At 41.8% G+C, this 12,942-nt stretch overlaps 1 protein-coding gene across 1 annotated transcript in view; it reads right to left on the bottom strand.

The window, feature by feature from the left end:
* Window positions 1-12,942, bottom strand: part of BARX2 (BARX homeobox 2) — a 76,562-nt gene that overhangs the window by 14,663 nt on the left and 48,957 nt on the right. Inside the window, exon 2 of the mRNA XM_045483464.1 lies at window positions 540-840. Coding sequence (XP_045339420.1) covers window positions 540-840 — 301 coding nt within the window. The remainder of the gene's footprint in view (window positions 1-539; window positions 841-12,942) is intronic.

Raw genomic sequence — 12,942 nt, 5'->3', positions numbered from 1 at the left:
GCCACGTGGTTCTGACTTGGTATCTCTCACATGTATCAGGACATCTAACAGCTCCTCAACCGAATTAATCCAAGCCTTTCCATGCAAGAGCCAGGCCAGCACACTGAGCCAGCTGGGAGTCGCGGGGTAGGGAGAAGCCCCAGAAGGTCCCGGGTCCCAATTCCACATCTAGCCCCACTGCACCTGAGCCTGCATGTAAAGTGGCTTTTCAAAACCAAACCCGTTTTCCAGCTCAGAACCTGGGCAACCATTTCCTAAACATGACCTTGCTTATTATTCTTGAGCAGTTAAGCTAAATACAGCAAGGAGCATAAATTCAGCAACACACAGGCTTCCGGGGCTTAAGTGTGAGTAGTGCACGTGGGCTGGGTTCTGTTGAACGAGCAGGAACTACAGAAGCCAAGGACGAGACTCCTGCCGTGGTGTGGAACCTCTCTAAAACAGTCTTTGTGGCCATCCATCCCCCACACACAGCCAAAGGGGTCTTCTTCCCTGCCCAAGGGCCTTCCCTGTGGACAGTTCTCTCCCTGGTTTCTCACCTGTCTGGGGTGGACAAGTACTTCTGCTTCTGGAATTTCTTCTCCAGGCCCATGAGCTGCAGCTCAGTGAAGATAGTGCGACTCCGACGGGGCTTCTTCTGCCGGGGCGTGGGCTGCTCCGTCTCTGACTCGCTGCTGCCTAGAGCCTCGCCCCCCGGGACCTCAGCAGAGGTGGCCTCAGAGGCCGGGTGACAGGACAATGCCTGGGCAGCTCCCGGGGTGGCAGGGACCAGGTGGGAGATGACCGCGGGCTGTCGGGTGATCACTGAGAGGAGAGGGTATGCCCGGAGGGAAGCAGGGCCTGGAAGACAAACAGGGAAGCAGGTCACAAGAGGAGCCAGAGGGGGAAGGAAGCCAGAGGCCCCCGGAGGACCACTTGCAGAGACCTGACTGGTGGGGCCTCTGGATCACGAGGAGGTATAATGGAAGAAGGGGAAGCAGCAGCAACTCATGACCTAGAAGTGCTGGGTGGGCGGGTGAGCTGTGCTCAGCCTGAGGTATGAGAGGTCCCCACGGCCAGGAAGAGGGTCCTGCAATTCCTCTGGTGTTAAGTGGACGTTTCCCCTCTCTCTTTTTTCTTTTTAAAGTTTATTTATTTATTTTAAGGGGGAGAAGAGGGACAGAGAGGAAGAGAGAGAGGGAGAAAACCCCGAGCAGGCTCTGCACTGTCAGCACAGTACCCGACACAGGACTTGATCCCATGAACTGTGAGATAGTGACCTGAGCCCAAATCTAGAGTCAGATACGTAACTGACTAAGCCACCCAGGAGCACCCGCCATCTTTTTTAAACCTCTGAATTCTGGTTTCAGAACTATGGGTCAATAATCTGAGCAGATGAAAAGTAGTTGTCAGAAAAAGCTAGAAACACACACTTGAGAATACAAATAGGTTTGTAATATACAAACTGCCTGAGAATCACCTCTGGTCTTTGTAAAAATACATAGTTGAAACTGTGCATTCCTCCTGAGAGGTCTTTAGACCTTGAATCATAACATTTTTCAGAGCTGGAAGGATGCTTAACGATTATTTCATCCAGGGGCTCCTGGGTGGCTCAGTCGGCTCAATGTCAACTCTCGGTTTTCGGCTCAGGTCATGATCTCACAGTTTCATGGGTCCGAGCCCTGCTTAGGGCTCTGTGTGTTGCCACTGCAGAGCCTGTTTGGGATTCTCTCTCTCTCTCTCTCTCCTCTCTCTCTCTCTCTGCCCCTCCCCCACTGTCTCTCTCAAAATAAACAAATAAACTTTAAAAAGAAAACGAGTATTTCATTCAACTTCTTCATTTCAGAGACAAGGCTGAGTGAAAGGCTAAGTGACGTGCCTAACATCACAGAGATTAGAGCTTTGAGCAAGAAGGCCCAGGAGTCAAACCAAGTTCTTCTGGCTTGAAGTCCACTCTTATCACATCATGAACCACATGCATACATCATTTAGGGAAGGGGGACAAACAGATTTTAATTCACATGAAAACTCGGATCCATTACGGCCGGCTGCCTACAGCACTGTGCTGAGGACGACTGCCAGGCTGGGTCAGAGCTTGGCTGAGAAAAGAGAGCTGACGTTGAGTGATGACGTCTGCCGAAATGCCGTGGGCATCTGCGGGGGCGTAAGGTGGTATATATGCTAGCCATGTGCCACTCCTGCCTTAGGAATGTCAAGGCAGAAGTACTTTTCTGTCCAAGAATCTTACATCTTTGAAGTTCAAGTAAAAGAGCTCTTCCTTTTCATTATTCAATAGGATTATGTTTCAAATGTCATGATCATTACCTATATGTCATTTTATCTTTCCGGGCCTCAGTCCTGCTATCCACATAGTGAGTAAAAGTAGATAATTTCAAAGAATTCTTCAAATTCTAACTTTACCTCTCATCCCAAGCCCATTTTGATAACTGATGAATACAGAGGAGACACAGGGACTGCCCTTGGAGACTCGGCCCGGCCCTGACAACTCATTACGAAGGCAAAGGCAGGCATGTGAGCCAGCCAACATTCACGCTAGTTCTGGGTTAAAACGAACCAATGTCAAAGAAACATTCAGGGGCTGCTTGTGTTCTGTCTCCCTCCTCTGGGTTGGCTTTTCTCTTCTTATTCATTCCCATGCTTCTGTTTTGGACTCCAGTCACAGTTATTAAAGCAGATAACTTCTCTTGTTCTTCTAGAAAGGCCCAGTACAAACCACAAAGTTGTTAAATAATAAATCACCAACGGCTATGACCTCCATGAACTCTCCAGCCAGTGCTAACACTTGAGGTTTTGTGTTGTGGATTCTTTTTGAGGAAAAAAAAAACCATCTGGGAATGAATTATAGCAAGAAAATAAGGACACCTGGGCCTCTGGTTTTGGATCTCCCAGTATACATTACGAAATGTCACTTCTTGAAAAAAAAATTATCTGAAAGCTTCTTTACTGGCATGAGGTATTTCTCATCTCAAATCACTTTATTCCTTTAATTCGGACATTTCTTTTAAAAGGAACAGTCTTTATTAAACAGGCTAACTTATACTCTAGACACTCTGGAGGTTACCAGCATGGCAACTGCCTAGTTACCTACCTGTCAGTAATGCTTTTATCACCTGAGTTTCCGCTTTCTCTTGTGAAGAGAGTTAAACTTTTTTCCCTAACATTAAAAAATATTTTGGAAGTGTGGTAATATCTAGTGTTGGCAAGGATATGGGGAAATGGGCACTCATATATTGTTGGTGATATACCAGTATAGTCTTTTAGAAGGACAAACTGGGGTGCCTGGGTGGCTCAGTTGGTTAAGTGTCTGACTCTTGATTTCAGCTCAGGTCATGATCCCAGGGTTATAGAATCGAGTCCTATGTCGGGCTCCACAATGGGCATGGAACCTGCCTAAGATTCTCTCCCTCTCTCCCTCTTTCCCTCTCCCCTGCTCTCTCTCTCTAAAAAATTTTTTTAATAAAAGGACAAACTAAGCAGTGCCTCTCAAGTTACTGACCAGGCAATTCTATAATGAGGCCAATTTGCCCATACACACAAAGATTTATGTACAAGCGTATTCACTGCAGCCTTGTTTATAATAGTGAAAAAGGGAAACAACTCACGTATCAACAGGAAAATGATTAGTGGTACATCTACAGTATGGACTACGATGTAACCACTAAACAGAGCTATATAAACAAATAGATACATTGATTGATAGGTTACATGGAAAGATGGATAAAGTAAAGTGAAAAAATTCTAAAATATATTATTGAGAGAAAATAAAGGTATGGAACAATCTGCATTCTATTAAAAAATCCAGATGTGTATCCGTATTTATAAATGCATTTTTTTAAGTCTAGGAAGTTAGTCATCAAGTTATTAACAGTAATTACCTCTACAGAAGGAGTGGGAGTGGTCTCTACGTATTAATCTAATCCTGGATTCAATCCTGCCATAAATGGTTACTGAGCAACTACTATGGGCTGTACTCTGTTCTAGAGGTTGGGGATAGCAGTGAATTACACAAAGTCCCACCTTTAGGAAGCTTACATTTCAGTCAGGGAGGTAGACAGAAAACAAATAAGTATATAATGCTAAAGGAACACCTGGGTGGCATTAGTCTCTTGGTTTCAGCTCAGGTCATGATCTCACAGTTCATGGGTTCGAGCCCCACATCGGGCTCTGTGCTGATGGTGCAAAGCCTGCTTGGGATCCTCTCCCTTTGTCTCTGCACCCCCCCCCCCCCGCTCTCTCTGTCTCTCTCAAATTAAATAAGTAAAAAAAATTTTTTAATTAAAAAAATATATATATATCCACTATATATATATATATATATATATATATATATATATATACATACATACATACAGATATGCATACATATAATGCTAAGTAGTGATAAATTCGGTGAAGAAAAACACAGCAGATTATGAAGATGGGGCAGGTGAGGAGGAGGCAGATACTTCTGAGAGGGGAGGCAAGGCAAGGAAGAGGTGACAGTTTTGGCAGACAGGTGAGTCAGGGGAGAGGAGAATCTTGAGAAGAGCACCCGGGCACAGAACCAGCTTGAGCAAAGCCCTAGAGTGGGAATGGTCTGTGTTCAAAGTCAAGCAAAAAAGGCAGAGTGAGTAAAGTCGGGGGGGGGGGGGTCACAGGAGATAAAAATTTGGAGAAATATGCTGCAGTCAGATCACATAGGTCTTCAAGCCCAGGCCAAACAGTTAGGATTTTCTTCAGAATGAGATAAAAATATTGGTGAGATCCGAGCTGGAGAAGGACATGATGTGATCTGTGTCCTGAAGATCCCTATGGCTGCCATGTCGGGGACTGAATGTAGGGGTTGAGGGGAAGCAAAGGAGTAAGCCAGGAGGCCAGGCCACATTCCAGACCAGAGACCACAGTGGCATGGGCCAGAGAGGTAGCAGCTGTGGTTGTGAGAGGTGGTCAATTCCGCGTGTGCCTTACAGTTAGGGGCGGAAGAGCCTGTGGAAGGGCGGATGTCATGTCTGAGCTACAGAGAGTTGCCATGACACATCTGGGTGTCTGGCCTTAGCACCCAGAGGAACAATGGTGCCATTTACTAAGAAAGGAAAGACTGGGTGAGGAGTAGAATTAGGTGGGGAAACGAAGATTTCAGTTTCAGACAAGATGCTGTTATACATGGTAGATGTGCTGAAAAGGCAACTACATACACCAGTCACGAGTTCAGAGAAGAGGTTAGGTTGGAGAATACAACCCTGACTCATGGCAGCATATGTGGCACTTAGAACCACAGGATTAAATGCCATCACCGAGAGAGTGAGTGGAATAAAGAAGTAAAGAGACCCAAGGATTGAGCCCTGGGGTATGCCAACATCTGAAGTCATAAAAAGGATGAGAAGCCTGCCAAAGGAGCAAGGAAAGGAAACAGAAATAGGAAACCACTGACCCCATAGTTGAAAATCTGTGTACAATATTATGACTCCCCCCAAATGTAATAGCCTACCGTTGATCAGAAGCCTTACTGATAAACAGCTGATTAATACATATCTTGTACATTACATTATACACACACACACACACACACACACACACTTATAATAAAGTAAACTAGGGAAACACGTTAAGAAAATAATAAGAAAAAGAAGATACATTTACCATACTGTACTGCATTTGTTGAAAAAAATCTGCATAGAAGTGTACCCATGTGGTTCACACCTGTACTATTCAAGGGTCAACTGTATTTACATTCTACTATAAGCATGTATTACTTCTGTAATTTAAAAACAAAACTTTCAGTTTTGTTCTCATTGGAAAGTTTTAATATATGTTCAATTTGTCAAAAAAAGAATTTTCATGTATTGGTGCTCATACCCATAAATCATTAAAACTTCTCAAGAGCTAGGCAAACAGTAACCAACTAGAAACTCCAGCAATAGAGTATAAAGTATTTCTGGTTTTATGACACTGATAGTAAAGCAAATATTGTGATATTCTGAGCAAAGGGGACTCTCTCTTAGCCACCTCTGAGCCAATGGGTCTATGGAATTTTCTCTCTTCATGATAGAAGATGTTTGAGTTCTCATGCTAGATAGAATCATATTCTTTCTTTTAAAATAAAAACTATTTAGTGTGGAGAAGTGATAGTCTTTAACAAGTGGTCCTGGGACAATTAGATATCTATATGCCAAAAAAAATGTTAACCTAGAACTCATAACTTATTTAAAAAATCAACTGAAAATGGATTATAGATCCAAAAGTTAACACTATCTTAGAAAACTTTTAAAAGAAAACATAGGAGAAAAATCTTTGTGACTTTGGGTCGGGCAAGGGAATTCTTAGCTATGGCACCCAAAGCATGACACATTAAATAAAAATGCAAAAAATTGGTTTCCATCAAAATTAACAACTTTTATTTGGCAAAAGATAATAGTAAGAAAATGGAAATATAAGCTATAGACTGGGAGAAAAATACTTGCAAATCACCGGACAGGGTGTATCCAGAATATATATTTTAAAACACTCTCAAAGTTCAACTACTTAAAAAAAATCACCCAATAAAAAAAATGAACAAAGGTTTTGGACCCTTCACCAAAGTGGATACACAGAATACACATACACATGTGGATACACATGAAAAGATGCTTAGCATGATTAGTCATTAAGGAAATGCATATTAAAACAACAATAAGATACTACTACATATCTGTTAGGATGGTCTCAATATTTTTATAAATTGACAATATCAAGTGCTGACAAGGATGTGGAGCAACTGGAACTCTCTCTCATACACTGCTGATGAGATGCAGAATGGTACAGCATCTTTGAAAAGCGTTTTGGCATCTTCTTATACAGTTAAACTTATAGTTACCATATAACCCAGTAATCCCACCTCTTTTAGGTATGGCCCAAGTGAAAATATAAAAACCTGTATGCAAATGTTTATAGTGGCATTATTAATTACTTATCAAAAATTGGAAATAATCCAAATATCCCTCAACTGGAATGGATAAACAAACTGTGATACATACATAAAGTGGAATAATGGAATACTATTCAGGAATAAAAAGTGAACAACAAATTATTTGATACAGGCAGCACCGTGGATGAATCTCAAATGCATTATCCTAAGTGAAAGAAGCCAGACTCAAAAGCTGTGGAATTTGCTTTATATGACATTCTGGAGAATGCAAAACTAGAGATAGAGAAGACATCTAGAAATCGGTGGTTTTCAGAGATTAAGGGTGAGGGAAGAATTTGACTATAAAGGGGTAACACAAAATAATTGGGGGTGAAGGGATGAAGTGACAGGGCTGAGTTTATTATTATTATTATTATTGAAGTGTAGTTGACATACAGTTGTTTCAGGTATACAGCACAGTGCTTGGACCACTCTATACCTTACACTACACTTTACTTCTGGTGATGGGACTGTTTTGTATCTTGATTGCGGCATTTGTCAGAACTCATAACCATACACTAAAATAGTGAATTTTTGCTGAATATAAATTAAAAATAAAATTTAAAGCCCCCAAAACAGTCAATAAATATTTTAGGTACTGTTTTGTTTTTTTAGGGTTAAAAAAAAATTTTTTTTTTATTTCAGTATAGTTGACACAGAATGTTACATTAGTTTCAGGTGTAGGACATAGTGATTGGACAAGTTTATACATTGTGCTGTGCTCATCACAAGTGTAGCTATTATCTGTCACCATACATACTACAATTCCACTGACTATATTCCTTATACTGTGCCTTTTATTCCCATGACTTATTTATTCTGTAACTGGAAGCCTGTATCTCCCACTCCCATTCACCCATTTTGCCCATCCCCCCACACCCCTCCCCTCTGTCAACCAAAGGTTTGTTCTCCATGCTTACAGGTCTGATTTTCATTTGTTTAGTTTTTTTTTAGATTCAACCTATAAGTGAAATTACATGGTATTTGTTTTTCTCTTTCTGACTTATTTCACTTAGCATGATACACTCTAGGTCCATCCATGTTGTCTCAAACGGTAAGATCTCATCTTGCCATTAAAGCTGAGTAATACTCCAGTGTGTGTGTGTGTGTGTGTGTGTGTGTGTGTGTGTGTGTGAACACATCTTCTTTCAGCAGGGAAATGCTAGAATCAAAAAGGCAAGAAATAAAAAAATGTTGGCAAGGATGTGGAGAAAAAGGAGCCCCCATGCACTGTTGATGGAAATGTAAACTGGTGCAGCCACTGTAGAAAACAGCATGGAGGCTCCTCAAAAATTTAAAAATAGAACTACCCTATTATGCAATAATTCCACTACTAGGTACTTACCCAAAGCAAATGAAAATGCTTTTTCATTTTTATTATAAAACTAACACAATCTGTTACAAAAGAAATTTAAAACAAGTCAGAAATATATAAAGTACAAGTCTCCTCTCATTACTATGAAACCTAAACCTTAGAGAGAAACTTCCATAACTATTCCTGTGTATATAGCACAAACATACAGATAGATGCTCCAAATCTAGTAATACCTAGGCTCATCTATTGAGACACGTAGTTACAAAGTGTTTATTTTGTGAAATATAAATATATCACTTAATTTTTTTCTAAATGGGCAGCCAACAACGTCAACGCCATATACTGATCAGTCCAGTGACTTAAAATGCCAGCTTTAAGACACACTAAGTTCCCAAAGAAATGAAATTGGGAATTTTGGTCACCAGAATCCTGAGAATCTCCTGCTGTCCAGAAAAGCAGCACTACCCTTCCCAAGGGCTGCCCTCTGGGGAGGTGGTCACAAACAGAGAACACAACTGTGGTAGTATTATATGAAGGCAGTATGGGGGAGGTGGCGGGGCGGAGAGGCAGGAAATCAGAGAGATGGGTAAATTTCTAGAGGCTGCCATGAGTCTGCAACTTTGGAGAGAGCAAACGCTATTTAGAGAAGATTTCTGAAAAACAGGGTATACACTGTGTATAATCCATGAATATACCTGTTGAGAAAAACTAAAGATCTTCATGTTCAACGCTTCTGTGGTCAGATTTCCATTGTCTTTGAATGTAATTCTGTACATACACTGGGCCATATGTGGTCCTAAAAACAGGTTGTATTGTGTACACATGTGTCTGTTTCTGGAATGTTCCAACCTATCGAACTAATCTATGAGCCAACCACTCCACTTTAATTATCATAGTTTTTTAAGGGAGTTTTGTTATCTGGCAGAACAAGTCTTTATTCTTTTAACAAAATTTTCTTTTTCCCACTGAATTTTAGCATCCCACTAAAAATTTGGTTCAAATTACACTAACCTTATAGGTTAATTTAGGGAAAAACTGTTCTTTGGGTGACCCTATCCTCTGGCAGGTTGATGGCTTTTTAGGGGCACCTGCGTGGCTCAGTCAGTTAAGCATCCATCTGTTGATATCGGCTCAAGTTGTGACCCTGCAGTCTTGAGGTCAAGCCCCACATCAGGCTCTGTACTAAGCCCGGAGCCTGTTTAAGATGTTCTCTCTCTCCCTCAGCCCCTCTCCCCCACTCGTGCTCTCTGGTCTCTCAAAATAAATAAACACTTAAAAATGGCTTTTAGAGGAACGCTCATACACTGTTGATGGGAATGTAAATTGGCACAGTCACTGTGGAAAATAGTATGGAGGTTCCTCAAAAAATTAAAAATAGAAATACATATGATCTAGTAATTCTACTATTGGGCATTTACCCAAAGAAAATAAAAACATCAATTCAAAAAGATATACACATCACTATGTTTACTGTAGCAGTATTTATACTAGCTGAGATATGGAAACAACCTAGATGTCCATCAATAGACAATGGATGAATGGATAAGGAAGATGTGGTGTGTGTGGGTGCGTGTGTTCATATTATATACATAATGGAATATTATGCAGCCACAAAAAGGATGAGATTGTGCCATTTGAGACAACATGGGTGGATGGAGAGGGGATTATGCTAAGTGAAATAAATCAGACTGAGAAAAAACACATACCATGTGATTTCACTCATGAGTAAAATCTAAAAAAAAAATAAACAAAAAGCAGAATCAGACCTATAAATGCAGAGAACAAACTGATGATGGCCAGAGGGGAGGGAGAGGGGGATAGACAAAATGGGTGAAGAGGAGGGGGAGATAAAGGCTTTCAGTTAGGGAACGAATAGGTCACGGGAATAAAATGCACAACATAAGGAATATGCTCAATGATACTGTAATAGCGTGTATGGGGACATATGGCAGCTATACTTGCGGTGAGCACAGCTTAATGTATGAACTTGTCACATCACTATGCTGTACACCTGACACTAATTGGGAATTGATGTAATTTGGTTCCAAAAGACTTAAATCCAACAACAAAAACACCTTCGTTAAACACAAAACAAACAGGGGCGCCTGGCTGGCTCGGTCAGTAGAGTGTGTAACTGTTGATACTTGGGGTCATGAGTTCAAGCCCCATGTTGGGCACAGAGCTTACCTAAAAAATAAAAAACACACAAAAAAAAACAAAAAAAACTTCCAGTGAAAGACAGTGACCTAAGGCAACATCCTTCACCAAAGCCTATAGCTGCAGGAATCCTGACCCGAGGTTCTAATGCAAGTTCAGCAAGAAAGCTGCACTCTATTCACCGGCTGAGAGCACCTTATGTTGTTGGAGGTGCACAGACAAGGCCACTGTGACGATGATAAATGTTCGGGGGTTTCAGCAGGACCACCCTTGTAAATAATATAATTGCAGTGAGGCACTGTGCTGAGTTTTTGGTACTTGGGAAGCACAAACTCAGATGCAATGGAAGTCAGGGTGGGTAATGTGTGTGCTCCAGAGCATGGAGTCTCCTGAAAGGCAAACCAACAGGGAGCAGAAAAGTGAGACACAACGTACTTGAGCCACAGCTGTTTGCTGTCTCTTCTTGTTTTAATATATGACCCGATTTCCAACAAAACACCACTGGCCCCAAGCTTTAATTTCACAAAGCACTTGCAACTCCCATTTCATATTCCCACAAAACTACTGTGGGATCATCGGCCCTATTTTTACATTTTGGCTAAAAATCAGATTTAGGTTTTAAAAATAGCAAGGAAACATTTAAAATTAACACACACGTTAGGGGGCAGTGCGGTTACTGAGAAGTCAGATGATGTAGAATGCTATGTATTAAGTATGTCTTTCCCTTTCCCTGAGAATTATCACTATGTGAAAATGTTGACTGAAGACAGCTGCCTTGCTATGCTGGACCATTTACATACACTTGTGAAATTCAAGCACGTTATCTGCTACCGAGAGAGTAATGACTAATAAAGCAAAGACACTGTTTAAACAAACACATTTTTAGTTGACAAAAGGGGTGTAAACATGACCACAACGAATGCATTTTCTAATAGTTGTTTTCCTTCCAACAATCCCCCTAACCAATGTTTTGCGGGAGGATGGATATCACATAACTGTGTACAGTATACCTAGAAGTCATTCCCTGCCAAATGGTTGGCCACTTTTAGAATCTGTTTTTGGATTAGAAAATCTGAGTGCATTAGTGGTGGGTAGGACATGGGACGTCCCAGGATTTGGGGGATGATACAGAACATTCAGCAGGCTAAACAGAACATTTTCTGTTGTGCTGATTCTGAAAACTATAAATTCATGCACGTGAACACATTTGGGCCAGGCTGCTGACTCCAGGCACATCTCCTCAAAGGAAATCCCCTTCCATGGCAGAAGCCCGTCCCCTCCAACTACAGCTGTCCTTGAACTTGAGAGCAGAATCTCCAAAGAACAGTTTTTGTTCCTACTCATCTCCTGTGGGCTTCTCTCTTCCACGCTTCCAACATACCAGTCCCCAAATTGACTTTCCACACCCACGCTTCCGGTTGACACAGGCGAGGGCCAAAGGTCTGAGTGGATAAGAATCTCTAAGCTGCCTGCTTGACTGATTTATGTTCCAGGAATGTGTGACCTATATATCCGCTGAAAGCTTCCGAGGGTCGAAAGCAACACACACAAAGACAGGGTGCAGAAATACTCAGATAACCTGACAGACTCAATGGGACAACTGGGTAGCTCTAGCTGAGCTTCCTGGGAAAAGTCATAAAATCACCCACATCAAATTATTCCCATAGGCTCACATTTCTACCAATTGGCAGGTAACCTGGGGTAGTGGAAAGAGTAGGGTCTCTACCATTGACTTGTGGAGTGATCTCGAACAGGTTACCAACCCTTTCTTAGTTTCAATTTCCCCTTCCATGAAGCAGGGCTAATAATAGTTCACCCATGTAGATTACTGTGAGGTTTAAACGCATTACCATATGTGAAGTGCCCAGTGGGCATTTAATTGCTGTTCCCTCCTTTTCCTTTCCTACCTTCCCTGGAGTTGCCTGATGCTCTGTGAGTCAGCCAAATGAAAGCAGATAAATGTTCTTACCAAGAAAGCAGACTTCCCTGTGAACTACGGAAGTGGGTCTTCTCGTCATCTACGGTTTCACATGCAAAGCAAGACCGCAACTCCAGAATCTGCCAAATGGAGGTCTTCAACTGCCCTTACAGCTATGTAGAGAGACAGACAGCAGCAAGGGAGCAAAAGAAATCGGTGGGAGGGCTGACCTGGCTGGACATCCCCTAAACACTATCAAGACTCCAGAAATCATTACTCGGGCTTTGCAGATGTGTATAAAAAAATTCACAGAACGCTTAAGGGGCCTAACGCACAACTCTTCCCAAGGTTAAGAAGGATGGGGTCAGAGATGGGAGACCCAAGATGGGCCAAAGTCAATCTCTAACAACCGCAGAGAAAGCAGATATGGGTGGTGAAAATGAATTTGGCTTCTCTTATGCTGAAAGAGAGCTAAAGAAAGGCTGGGCTGAGGGGAAGTGGTAACCAGACATGAAAATTCAGTCACTGTGTGTCTAGATGGATAATCTGTAAGCATGGGAAAGGGGGAGAGGGACGAAAGCAAATATAAAGATGCTCTGAGAGGCCTTTTCACTCTGTGACCCACCACGT

This window comes from Leopardus geoffroyi, chromosome D1 (genome assembly GCF_018350155.1).
Source record: "Leopardus geoffroyi isolate Oge1 chromosome D1, O.geoffroyi_Oge1_pat1.0, whole genome shotgun sequence".
Taxonomy (NCBI): domain Eukaryota; kingdom Metazoa; phylum Chordata; class Mammalia; order Carnivora; family Felidae; genus Leopardus; species Leopardus geoffroyi.
The sequence above is the reverse complement of the archived record's forward strand: the minus strand, read 5'-3'. Positions and strand labels throughout refer to the sequence as shown.